Genomic DNA, 12,419 nt, shown 5'->3' with positions numbered 1-12,419 from the left:
TATGTGTCTCAGATAAATTTGCATAAGTGTGTTACTAATATGTGTCTCAGAAGTTGAAGAAAATTCATACAGATCTGATAGTCTGGCATACTATTAGCCATAGTTTGTTATCTTCAAGCATATGCAGAAGAAATAACTGAATTTTCACATTCACAGATGGTTGTTTACTCTGTAATTTCCCAAGTGACCATCAACCTAAACTGTTTTGTTCTCAAGGAGACCCTCAGAAGAGATTCAGGCAACTTCCTGATGACTTTAAGATGGAGCCACGGGCCTACTGAGAAGTCCCAAGATGCTTCCCAAGAAACCAATTGATTCTTAGACCCAGTAACTCAAGGGGGAGCAAAGCAAGAGTTCATTAAGGCCAGGAGTGCAGTGCACACCAGTGTCACAGCACTCGGGAGTCTAGAGTCCCAGCCCAGGTTGTATGTCTAGAAGATAAGTTATTAAATACCACGAAAATACTTTGGTAAATTTTTCCTCCTTTCCTCCCTCCTTTCCCTTCCCTTCCCCTCCCCTCCCCTCCCCTCCCCTCCCCTCCCCTCCCCTCCTCTCCCCTCCCTCCCTCCCTCCCTCCCTCCCTCCCTCCCTCCCTTCCTTCCTTCCTTCCTTCCTGCCTTACTTCCAACAGGGTCTCCTGTATCCCAGGCTGGTATTGAACTCCCGATGTAGTCATCCAAGAGTGACCTGGAACTGACCTTCCTGCCTGTGCTTCCTGTGTGCTGGGATCACAGTGTACATCACTAGAGTATATGTGGTGTTGGGGGTTAAACCAGGGCTCCCTGCATGCTGGGCAAGTACTTGACCAACTGAGCTGTATCTTCAGCACCGTCCCATCCCCCCACCCCACCCCCGTTCGTTAGAGGTTTGGGGGTCCATAGGAAGGCAGATTTTCATGCTATGTCAGCAAGTTCTGAACTTGTATTTGAATACTTAGTCCTCAGCGGCCGATGCTGTTTAGGGACAATTCGGAATCTTTGGAACTTAGGGCCTAAGGAATGGATCTAGGCTATGGGGTGACACTTGAGGCTTAGAGTCCAGGCCTGATTCAGGTCCTTTCTATGCTTCCTGAGCTGCCATGATGTGAGGAGCCTCCACCACACACTCCTGCCAAGACCAACTGCCATACCTTCCCGCCACAGTGGATTGTGTCCCCTTAAGCCCAGAACCAAACCAAGCCTCTTTGCCTTTAAGCTGTTTCTGGTAGTGACAGCCATGAAAATGACAGCAGGACCCAGGACGCTTCGATTCTGAAGCACTGTGTGTCCAAATTCAGAAGAAAAAGAAATGGTGTCAGATGTGTGACGAACACTAATAAGAGGCAGAGGCAGAAGCAGAAGCAGACAGGTCTCTGTGAGTTCAAGGCCAGCCTGATTTACATAGCAAGCTCCAGGCCAGTCAGAGCTACATAGTGAGGCCCTGCCTCAAAGGAAGAAGCAGAAAACAAACTACCTGCTGTGTAAGGAGGTAGTCCTTCCTGTCTCCTTACAGTTCAGTGATTAAGTGTGGCTCTCTGGCAGACCGCTCAATGTGCACAAAGCCCCTGGGCTTGCTCCTCAACACCACAAAAAATAAAGATTTATAAATAAAGTAAGGCACAGTGCTACGTAATTGTAATCTCCACAGTTAGGAGGTGATGCAGGAGAAACAAGAATTCAGGGTCATCTTTTGGCTACAAAGCAAGTGCAGGCTTGGCTCTATGAGAGCTTTTCTCAGAGAGTCAGTAGGGGCTTCGTCTGTGGTTCCGCTGATTGTGTTTATCTAACATACTAAGTCCCGAGTTTGATCCCCAGCACTGCATAAATTTGACAAGGTGGCACATGACTACAATGCTAACACCTGGGAGGGAGGACACAGAGACTCAGAAGTTCAAGGCCATCATCAGCTACGTAGTAAGTGTGAGGTCAGCCCAGGCTATGTGGTACCATCTCTGTCAAAGTAAACAAATACACAAGTAAATTGAGCCAGATTTGAATGTAGCTACTTGCAATCCCAGCACTCATGAGGTTGAGGCAGATGGACTGTCCAGAGTTACGAGGCCAACCTGGGCTACATAGCTACTATAAGGCCAGTCAAAGCTACAAGAACCTGTCTCAATTAGCCAAAAATGAAGAAATAGTAGACAAATGCTGGCAAAAGTGCTGGACTCCGTAACTCGTAGACTAGAAAATGGGGAAATGTGGTTTTCGAGTCCCAGTCTGCTTCCGTGGTCTACAACTGATGTGCACTCCCGAGTGGCCCACACTCCATGAATACACTCAGACTCTGCTGGTGTGTGTCCATCTCTTGGTGGGCTATTTGGACATTTCCAGAGGGAGTCCATCTCATCATCACCCCCAGTCAGTGCGTCCTCGTCATGGTTTGTGTGGTTTGGGTTATAGAAGCTTTTCCATCCAGGACCAAGACTAGGAGGCTGCTCAAGCTATCAGGAAACATCTTTCCTGGTGAAATCAAGGGGCTCAGTTATGCACTCATGAAGAAGGTGCTCAGGAAGGCAGTAGGAAGATGACGGCACCACTCACTGTTTACCAAGTCACCTCTACTCTCCCAGAAAGGCTGAAAAGAACAGATGTGCTTAAACCTGAAAGTGGCAAGGTCCTCCATCCAACCTGTATCATACACTCAGCCACACAAGAGTCTCGGACTGGTGCTCACTGGAGCAAGGCTCCAAAGAATCACATTGAGTGAAAAAAAAAATCCGGATTCAAATGAAAACAAAGGATTTCATTCCATTGACACAAAGAAGTGGCAACATTTTAGAACAGAAGGATGGCTTACTGGATTAGGTGTTGAAGTCGGAGGAAAGGGGTAGGGGAGGCCAGTGAACGTCTTTAGAGGGGTCTTGTGAGCTTAGAGATGTGAGAAATCATGGTAAAAACACAAACCCACTCAGGTAGTGAGGCTGGACAGAAACTGGGCTTGGTGGAACACAGCTGTAATCCCAGCACTCAGGAAGCTGAGACAAGATCCCAAGGGTCAGGTGTCTGGGCATCATTGTACGACGCCCCCGTGAAATAAGAAGGAAAAGAAAAAAAGATGAGATGGCTTGGTGGTAGAAAACCCAAGATGGGTTCCCAGCACCCAGTTCCTATGACTTCACAATCACGTGTAAACACTCAGAGGGATCCCCGAATCCTCCTTTGGACTACACACAGGCCCCACATGTACACACCTACACACAGACGCGCCTAACTAAAAAACGAAAACGAATATTTTAAAGTAAAGGAAAAGAAGAGGGCTGAGCAGAATATCACATCCCCACACAAATTCACATAAGTAAAGTTAGGGGTGTGACCACAGTGTCTGAGGGTTGTGTCACTGGGAACTAGGGTAAGTCCCCCACACTTTCCCCCAGTCCCTGGTCGCAGGCTCATCCTATTCTCTACAACTATAAATAGGAATCTACAATTATACCAACATTACTGTTTCCGAGGGGAATAGAGGCCAGCAAGATGACTCAGTAGGTAAAGGTGATTGCCACACAAGCTGAGTCCAATACCTGGAGTCCATATAAAGGTACCAGGAGAGAACTGACTCCACAAAGTTGTCCTCTGACCCCCACATGGCATGAGTGCACACACACACACACACACACACACACACCCCATGGTGATGATGATGATGATGGTGATGATGGTGATGATGATAGAAAAGAATAAGGGGAGGAGGAAGCTAAATAATTTGAAAGGAAATTGTGTGTCATAGGTAAGTCTTTGTGACAGCACTCACTACAGGGTCATGAACCTTCAGCCTACAATTTGTTTTGTTTTGTTTTTTAAATTGATTAAGAGCTTGCCCAGTACCCAATCACCCCTGAACTTTAGCCAAGAATTTTCCTCTCCCAGCACAAAGAAATATTTAAGGACACGAAAACTCATTACTCTGATTTCCTCATTCTACATTGTACCATGGATTGAATTATCATTGTTCCCATAATTATTGTATGGCCATAAAATCATTTATTGATAAACTTGAAAAAAATTAATTTTCCTATCGCAGCATGCCAACACAGGAAGTGGAGGGAGTGGTTAGACCTCGGGCGGAGAGCAGGGAGGCCCACCCAGAGGTCTGCCCTACAAATGCAGTGTTAAGGACCTCATGTGTCTGGACAGCACATGGCCAGACATCCCGAGGAGCTGACACACTGAACCCATTAGAGAAAACCTCCCCATCTCTCCCATCCCCCAGCCCCTGGCTATGGGTTTTTTTTTGTTTTTGCTTTTGCTTTTTTGTTTTCATGGACTTCATTTACTGAAACTTTTTATACTTTGTTTTTAAAGATTTCTTACACCCACCCACCCCCAGCCATTTTTGTTTTATATGTACTGGTGTTTAGGTGAGTGTGTCTGTGCAGTGTGTGTGTGTGTGAATCAGAGTCCCCTGGAAGAACAGCCAGTGCTTTTAACCACCTAGTCATCTCCCCAGCCACTTACTTTATTTTTAACTACATGTATGTATGTATGTGTGAGAGTGCATGCATGAATACAGGTGTCCGAGAAGCCATCAGATCCCTGGGAGCTACAGTTACAGGTGTCGGGGAGCGACCTGATATGGGAGCTGAGGACCAAACTTGGATCTTGTGCAGGAACAGAGTGTGCTCTTAACCTCCGAGCCATCCCTCCTTATCAACATTCTTATGTATGTAGTAGAAAAACATTGTTAGGTCTCTTGGTGAGGGGACAAAGGAGCGGGGCTTGTGCCTTTCTGATGGGCATTTGCACTCAGCACAGTCTCCTCATGCCTCACCCACACTGCAGTGTGGGTCACGATCCCCTTGGCTTTGACTTTGGTTTGTCTGAGTTTGGACTGAGGTTGTTTTGGTGGTGGTCCTGATGTTTTTGCTCATGGTGCTGGATCTTGAGCCCAGGGTCCTTACGTATTCTAGGGTAGCATTCTTCTACTGAGCTGGAGTCCCCCCCCCATCTCTTTTATCTCATGTTGGCTTTTAAAATCTTATTTATTTATTTATTTATTTATTTATTTATTTATTTTTGAGGCAGGGTCTCACTATGTAGCCCAATCTGACCTGGAACTCAATATGTAGACCAGGCTAGTCTCAAACCCACAGAGATCCTCCTTCCTCTGCCTCCTGAGTGCTGGGATTAGAAGTGCTCGTCATATTATTGGCTTTTAAGTCACTGTGTAGCCATGGCTGCCTTGAACTCCTGACCCTCCTACCTCCAGCTCCTGAGTTCTGTAATTACACTTGGCAGATTTCCTTCCCTCTTCAGGCTAATGATATTCAGTTATTTATATGAACCATTTCTTGTTTAGCCATTTATCCACCCAAGGATGCTCGGGGTATAATTTCATTTTCCGTTGCAATAGCAAAGGATGGTGAGGATTAGATTTTAAATGGAGGTTTCTTTAAGAGGGGTTGGAAGTCCAATGCCCTGGCTCTTACATGTGCTTCACTACATCACGTGGTGAATAGCATCCTGAGAGATAGATCCCAAGGGAACCAGAAATGAAGGAGAGGCCAGTCTTTGTCTGTCATTATAACCCCATCTAATAGGGACTAAATAGGATTTCAAAAAAAAAAAAAAAAAAAAAAAACATAACCCCACCCCTTCTAAGAATGTAGCCTCAAATGACCTAGTCATGTTTCCCTTCCATCACCTCCTAACGTCACCACACTAGGGACATGTGCACCTCGGGGACAGACTCCATCTATTTTCAAACCACAGCACACGGTTGCTCTTGTTGGAGGCCGATGTGCAATGTTTGTCTCAACATGGAAGACAGAGCTCTGTCTGCAACCCCATTTTAAACAGACAGCAAAGAGAAAACATCCCAAGTACTTGCCCAGGTCAGGCTTAATGAGAGGCCAAATAGACAGCAGGGCATTCAGTGTGCCATGTTTCCTTTGTCATTTGGCTCCAGGTATCAGGAAACCAAACAAAGGCCCCCTCATCCAAGCTGTGTCCTTCCAGACCTACCTCCAGCACCCAGAAGGAGCCCAGCTGCCCTGGCTCTCAGGAGTAAGAGTGATGTACAAGACTTTGTGAGCAAGAAGTAGGTGCCCACTGTGGCAGCATGAGGCACATGGTCCCTGCCCAGGGGGCAGCTGCATAGTACATAACCTCCCTCCCTATGGGGGTCGGGGACACCTAGTGCTCACACAGAGCCTGCTCTGTCAGGACCCCCAGCCCATGCTGGGTTAGACACACCCTGCTGTCTCCCTCCAGCAATCAGAAGTTCAGTTCAGTTCACAGGGCAGGGGTGGGGCCAGGCTGGCCACTTCGATCCAGGGGAGGGATGTGAGGTTGTTAGGTTAGGAACAAAGTCTCCCCCTATTTAAGTCCAGGCATCCTGTTCGTTAGTTGATCCCCTGGTGTCCCAGCTCCTTGGCTGCTGCTGTCTCACCACCAGCCCCAGCCATGCAGGGCGCCTGGGTGCTGCTGCTGCTGTTGGGCCTCAGGCTACAGCTGTCCATAAGCGTCATTCCAGGTAACAAGGCTCCTTCTGATGCATACCCCATTCCACCCATGGCCATCAGTCTGACCCTTCCTCTGCTATTCCCTTGGCCAGTGGAGGAGGAGAACCCGGCATTCTGGAATCAGAAGGCAGCTGAGGCCCTGGATGTTGCCAAAAAGCTGCAGCCCATTCAGACATCAGCCAAGAACCTCATCATCTTCCTGGGAGACGGTGAGCATGTGAGGCCTGGCCACCCTGGGGCCCTTGTACTCCAAGGACCCAGGGCCACTGGTGGATGCAGACAGGCCTTGGGGTTCAGTCCTGATGAGGTTTTGCTCCTTCAGGGATGGGGGTGCCCACAGTGACAGCTACTCGGATCCTAAAGGGACAGTTGGAAGGTCATCTAGGACCTGAGACACCCCTGGCCATGGACCATTTCCCATATATGGCTCTGTCCAAGGTGAGAACCTTAGAACATCTGGAATGTGAGGAAGAAGCTAATGGAGACCCAGGGCAAGGGTGGCAGAGAGAATCAACAGCCCCCAGGCTTGGGTGAAGAAATAAATGTCTGCTTTGATGGTGGTGTCTTATTTGGTGGTGTCTCTATCTCCAGACATACAGTGTGGACAGACAGGTCCCAGACAGTGCAAGCACAGCCACAGCTTACCTGTGTGGGGTCAAGACCAACTACAAGACCATCGGCGTAAGCGCGGCAGCGCGATTCGACCAGTGCAACACCACCTTTGGCAACGAGGTCTACTCAGTGATGTATCGTGCCAAAAAAGCAGGTGAGTTGGAGCCAGGCTCAGGGATGGGGGGGCAATCCTGGGGGACTGGGTGTCTCACCCTGACCTTTGCCATCTTCAGGGAAATCCGTAGGTGTGGTGACCACCACCAGGGTGCAGCACGCCTCCCCCGCGGGCACTTACGTTCACACGGTGAACCGCAATTGGTATGGGGATGCTGATATGCCTGTCTCAGCGCTGCAGGAGGGCTGCAAGGACATTGCTACACAACTCATCTCCAACATGGACATTAATGTAAGGAATAAAAGGGGAGGGGGAGGGAAGGGAGGGGTAAAGGGGAGGACTGGGAGAGGGGCAGGAGGGGGAGGGGTGGTCCCAGGCAACCTGTAGACTGAGCTCCCTGGATCTTCTGGGGTCTCTGAGGGCTGGGTAGTTCCCACACATCTGGTGTGGAGCTAGGGACTGGCTGGAAAAGGAGACAGAGGACCTAAAGTTTGCCTTCCTTCATCCTCTCTGACCACAGGTGATCCTTGGTGGGGGCCGAAAATACATGTTTCCCTCAGGAACCAAAGACCCCGAGTATCCAAATGATGTTAATGAGACTGGAACACGATTGGACGGCAAGAACCTGGTGGAGGAATGGCTGTCAAAGCGCCAGGTGATGGGCTGCAGAATAACAGTGGTTCAGCGGAGACTAGGGAAGGGCTTTGGGCCTTACCAGTTGTTTATGTCCCTCTAGGGATCCCAGTATGTTTGGAACCGTGAACAACTCATTCAGAAGTCCCTGGATCCGTCAGTGACATATCTCATGGGTAAACCGCCCCACACTTCCTGCACTGGTACACCTCAGATGGTGACCACTGATCATGTGTGTATATGAACCATGACCCCAACTACCAAGCTTGGGGGTCACCATTATATTTTGGTTTTGCCCCTCAGGTCTCTTTGAGCCTGTAGACACAAAATTCGACATTCAACGAGACCCGCTGATGGACCCATCTCTGAGGGATATGACAGAGGCAGCCCTGCGAGTGCTAAGCAGGAACCCCAAAGGCTTCTACCTCTTTGTGGAGGGTGAGTCTGCAAGCTCCCATGGGAAGAGGGGACAACTGACAGATGAACAGGCTCAAGCTCACTGGCTTCCTGCAGGGGGCCGAATCGACCGTGGCCACCATCTGGGCACAGCTTATCTGGCGCTGACTGAGGCAGTGATGTTCGACTCAGCCATCGAGAGGGCCAGCCAGCTCACTAGTGAGCAGGACACACTGACCATAGTCACTGCTGACCACTCTCATGTCTTCTCTTTTGGTGGCTACACACTTCGAGGGACCTCCATCTTCGGTAGGTTGGGAGATGGTGGCGGGTGTTTTTTCGTCAATTATGTACAGGACTTCTGAGCCACCATTTTTCTGTCTGTTAAATGGACAACAGAAAGAGCACCTGCCTTGTGGGGATCTAGCAACGACTGGACCACTAGCCAGGCAAAAGGCAGGGGCTCATCTAAGCATCAATCCTTGGCAGAACAACGTGTTTCTCTTCCTCCATGCAGGGCTGGCTCCCCTCAATGCTCTGGACGGCAAGCCCTACACCTCCATCCTGTATGGCAACGGCCCAGGCTATGTTGGTACAGGGGAAAGACCCAATGTCACCGATGCTGAAAGCAGTGAGTGCGGTGGGGTGGCTTGCCTGAAGGTTGGGCAGAGGGGACTCAGGTCAGAGATCCTCTCCCTGAACACCTTGTCCCTCCAGAAAGCCCGTCATACAAGCAGCAGGCTGCTGTGCCGGTAAAGTCGGAGACCCACGGCGGGGAGGACGTGGCGATATTCGCGCGTGGCCCGCAGGCGCACCTGTTGCACGGCGTGCAGGAACAGAACTACATCGCGCATGTCATGGCCTTCGCAGCCTGCCTGGAGCCCTACACCGACTGCGGCCTGGAGCCCCCTGCAGACGAGAGCAGACCAAACAACCCGAGCCAGACCACTACCACCACCACCACCACCACGGTCCAGAGCAGCGCCAGTAGCCTGGGCCCAGCCACCGCCCCGCTGGTCCTGGCGCTGCTGACTGGAACCTTGCTGCTACTACTGGGGGCTCCTGCGGACTCCTAAACCCCAGTTCATCCTAGCGCCACCCACCAGGTCCCACGCCCTCACCTGGTCCTTCCCTTCCCTGACCTCCCACTAACTTGTCCTCACGGTCCCCTCCTTCAGTGCATTCTGGTTGCAGGCTCTATCCCAGGATCCTCTCTCTTTCTGCTAGTGGCCTCAATGCCTGGCCCTACCGAGGGTTGCGCTTCCAGGCTCCTACCCAGACACTCACAAGGGAGAGTCCACCTCTGAGCTAGCAGCCAGCCTCAGATCCCACAGAGCTCCTCCTCCACAGGCAACATGACAGCCATGGCCCTGACCCTCCCGGGACAGTCCAGACTCATTTTGCCTTCATCTACCAGCCCCTAGCAAAAGACAGGACTCCAGCAGTAATTTGTGGAGGATCAAACGCGCACCCACCCGTTGGGTACTCTCTCTGAGCTTGAATCCAGACCTACAGGCTCTGTACCCAGGACTAAGGCACAAGAGAACACAGAGAGAGGCTGACTTCCCACCACTCCTCAGTCTAATTTGCTGTCAGGCCGAAAGGCTGCTGTGCTGGGTTCCCCTAGCCAGCCTTTGACATAGCCTTCCTCACCCTCACCGGGCCAGCTCCACAGTCAGAACCCTTCATGGGCCCAGCCATACCAACCCATAGAGCGAAGATTCTGGAATCGTTCAGCCCTTCCGTGTTTATTGCCCAGCTAAGAAATTCCAGAAGCTGTATCTCACCCCACTCCCAGGACATCTGAGGCTGCACCTTAATTTTTGAACAGAAGAAAGTCCCTAGCTTCCGAGGCCTGTGTTCCCCTGGGAGAGACAAGCCAATAATAAAGTATTACACAATACAACGGCAATGGTCATTTACTTTTTCTTCAGCTCAAAACCAGAGCCTCATGCCTGCTAGGAAAGTGCTCGGCCACAGAGCTGTATCCCCAGCTTTTAGTGACTCTCCTCCTGCTCTTCCTGTTCTTCCTGCTCTTCCTCTTCCTCCTCCTCTACCTCCTGAAACTCTGTAGCCCAAGCTGGCCCCAAATTTATGGCAATCCACTTGCTGTAGTCTCCCAGATGCTGGGGATTTTAGGTGTGAACCACACTCCTGGCATTTTAGTAAGTCCTTTCCAGACAGAAGGAAAGCCCAAAGTACCTGGGTTCAGGTGGGGAGGGGTAGGTAATGGTGGAAATCGGGCCAGGGAAAGACAGCCGGTTGAGCAAGAATCCTGAACAAAGTGAAGGCCTGAACAACACAGCACAGCAGTGCAAAGGCCCGGAGGCAGCAGTCATCTGGGGAGGTTACAAGGACTGCGTCAGAGAGGGCGGCTGGGATGAAGCATGAGAAGCTGGAGCTGCAAGAAGCCATTGAGGTCGAGAAAGAACTTAAGGTCTATGGTGCTGGGGTCGAAAGCCTTTGAATAAGAATTCAGGACGTGGGACTTTGGCTGTTGCTGGAAATATGCAACAAAAAAAAAATCTTTTTCCTTTTTTTTCAGGGGTGGGAGTGGGTGTAGATGTAGGCACTGATCAGCCAGAGGAAGGTGCAGACCCTAATCATGTCTGACTTGCATTGGGAACTTGGTGGAGCACCACCCCAGTATAGTTCTCTGCCCCTGCCTAACCTGCCCAATGAGGACATTTGAAAGAATTACGCAAAGGTGGGTTCAGCTGTGTTTCCTAGCAAATTTTGCAACACTACAAATTTATTTGTACATTTATGAAGGTACAGAAACACACTTTGCTCCTACTAGTAATACTAGGAAGATTGAATATGTTTCCTTATTTGCTAAAAATCTTGATTTAACACTGTGAAACATCAATTTGAAGTCTTGGCTCTCAGGGTAGTTTATTTCAATTCCGGATTTTAGTGGCTGTCGTGAAAATATGGGAGCTGAATGGGAGAAGGCATCATTAACAGAGCTTCCAGAACCATCGTACTGGTTTTTAAATTTCATCCACCAATTATGTGAGGCTTTTGTTTGGCTCCAGCTGATATATTTCTGTCTTCCTGGGTGTCAATTAGCTGCTCTTTCAACACAATGGAACAGCATTACACGTTTATGTTTTATAAATTTGTTCAAAACCCAAGGACCTCTTCATTTTAAAACTTGCGGTTTAAAAAAAAAAAAAAACCAGCTTATTCTGGAATTAGATGTTGGTTAATAGATGTTCAACTTTGTGAATGTTCTGAAAAGTACTAAATTGTATGTGTTAAGGAGGTGAATTCTATGGTGTATATAGATTATACCTGAATTTCAAAGAGCAGATTAGAATAGTCTTTACTTACAAGCTTCAAGGTGTAAGTATGAGGGTTTCATTGGTCACACATTGCTGGGAGACCAAGAAGATGACTCAGCAGATAAAGGTGCCTGCTTACTGCCCAACAATGCAAGTGTGATCTCCAGAATCCGAATACAGACACAACTCTCCAACATTGTCTTCTGATCTCCACAAGGAATCCATGGCATGCATGGGCATGGACACACACACACACACACACACACACACACAGAGAGAGAGGGAGAGAGAGAGAGAGAGAGAGAGAGAGAGAGAGAGAGAGAGAGATTTTGGTTTTTCGAGGCAGGGTTTCTCTGTGTAGCCCTGGCTGGCTGTCCTGGAACTCACTCTATACACCAGGTTGGCCTTGAACTCACAGAGATCTGCCTTCCTCTGCCTCCTGAGTGCTAGGCTTAAAGGTGTGAGCGATCACTGCCTGGCAATAAATTTAATTTCTAAAAATACATCTTTGGCTACAGAATCAAGTCTTTGTGAGAAGCCTTGTGCGGGAACTGGACTAATGGCTAATGGTGAGAACATTTGATGTTCAAACATGAGGACTAGAGTTCAGATCCCAGTACCCGCATAACAAGCCAGACATGCTCTCACAGGCCTGTAAACTCCAGCACTAAGGAGAATGAAGCCCGGAGGATCGCCAGAGCTTAGTAGCTGTGAGTTCCAGGCTCAGAAACAGACTCTCAGAGGAATATGGCAGAGAAATATGAGAGAAGGTCATCTAATGCACTTCTGGCTACTGTGAATGCTCTCACATGTACCTGCACCCATGCAAAGAGAATCCTGTTCAAATCTGTTGCAAGTTCTCCTTCTCTGTTACAAAACATTACTCAGTATTCAAAGACAGTGTCCTTATTACTTTTTCATTAAAGGAACATTTTTA

General features: G+C 49.1%; 1 protein-coding gene across 2 annotated transcripts; it reads left to right on the top strand.

The window, feature by feature from the left end:
* The first annotated feature begins 6,288 nt into the window (after positions 1-6,288).
* Positions 6,289-10,101, top strand: LOC117722496 (intestinal-type alkaline phosphatase). 2 transcript variants are annotated; one of them, XM_076914862.1, is made up of 11 exons: positions 6,289-6,450; positions 6,532-6,648; positions 6,762-6,877; positions 7,031-7,205; positions 7,285-7,457; positions 7,687-7,821; positions 7,903-7,975; positions 8,103-8,237; positions 8,313-8,504; positions 8,713-8,826; positions 8,913-10,101. In XM_076914862.1, the coding sequence occupies exons 1-11, from the start codon at positions 6,381-6,383 to the stop codon at positions 9,269-9,271; spliced, it is 1,659 nt and encodes a 552-aa protein (XP_076770977.1). In that variant the 5' UTR covers positions 6,289-6,380; the 3' UTR covers positions 9,272-10,101. The 2 variants fall into 2 exon arrangements, with proteins under 2 accessions (XP_076770977.1, XP_076770979.1); XM_076914864.1 differs by lacking the exon at positions 6,762-6,877.
* Positions 10,102-12,419: the final 2,318 nt, after the last annotated feature.

This window comes from Arvicanthis niloticus, chromosome 17, assembly GCF_011762505.2.
Source record: "Arvicanthis niloticus isolate mArvNil1 chromosome 17, mArvNil1.pat.X, whole genome shotgun sequence".
In the NCBI taxonomy this organism is placed as follows: Eukaryota; Metazoa; Chordata; class Mammalia; order Rodentia; family Muridae; genus Arvicanthis; species Arvicanthis niloticus.
The sequence above is the reverse complement of the archived record's forward strand: the minus strand, read 5'-3'. Positions and strand labels throughout refer to the sequence as shown.

Excerpts from the sequence above, each read along its gene's own strand:
- LOC117722496 (XM_076914862.1), top strand. The coding sequence starts at position 6,381 with ATGCAGGGCGCCTGGGTGCTGCTGCTGCTGTTGGGCCTCAGGCTACAG. Across the intron at positions 6,451-6,531 it reads GTCCATAAGCGTCATTCCAG|TGGAGGAGGAGAACCCGGCA; the intron begins GTAACAAGGCTC and ends TCCCTTGGCCAG. Across the intron at positions 8,505-8,712 it reads TCGAGGGACCTCCATCTTCG|GGCTGGCTCCCCTCAATGCT; the intron begins GTAGGTTGGGAG and ends TCCTCCATGCAG.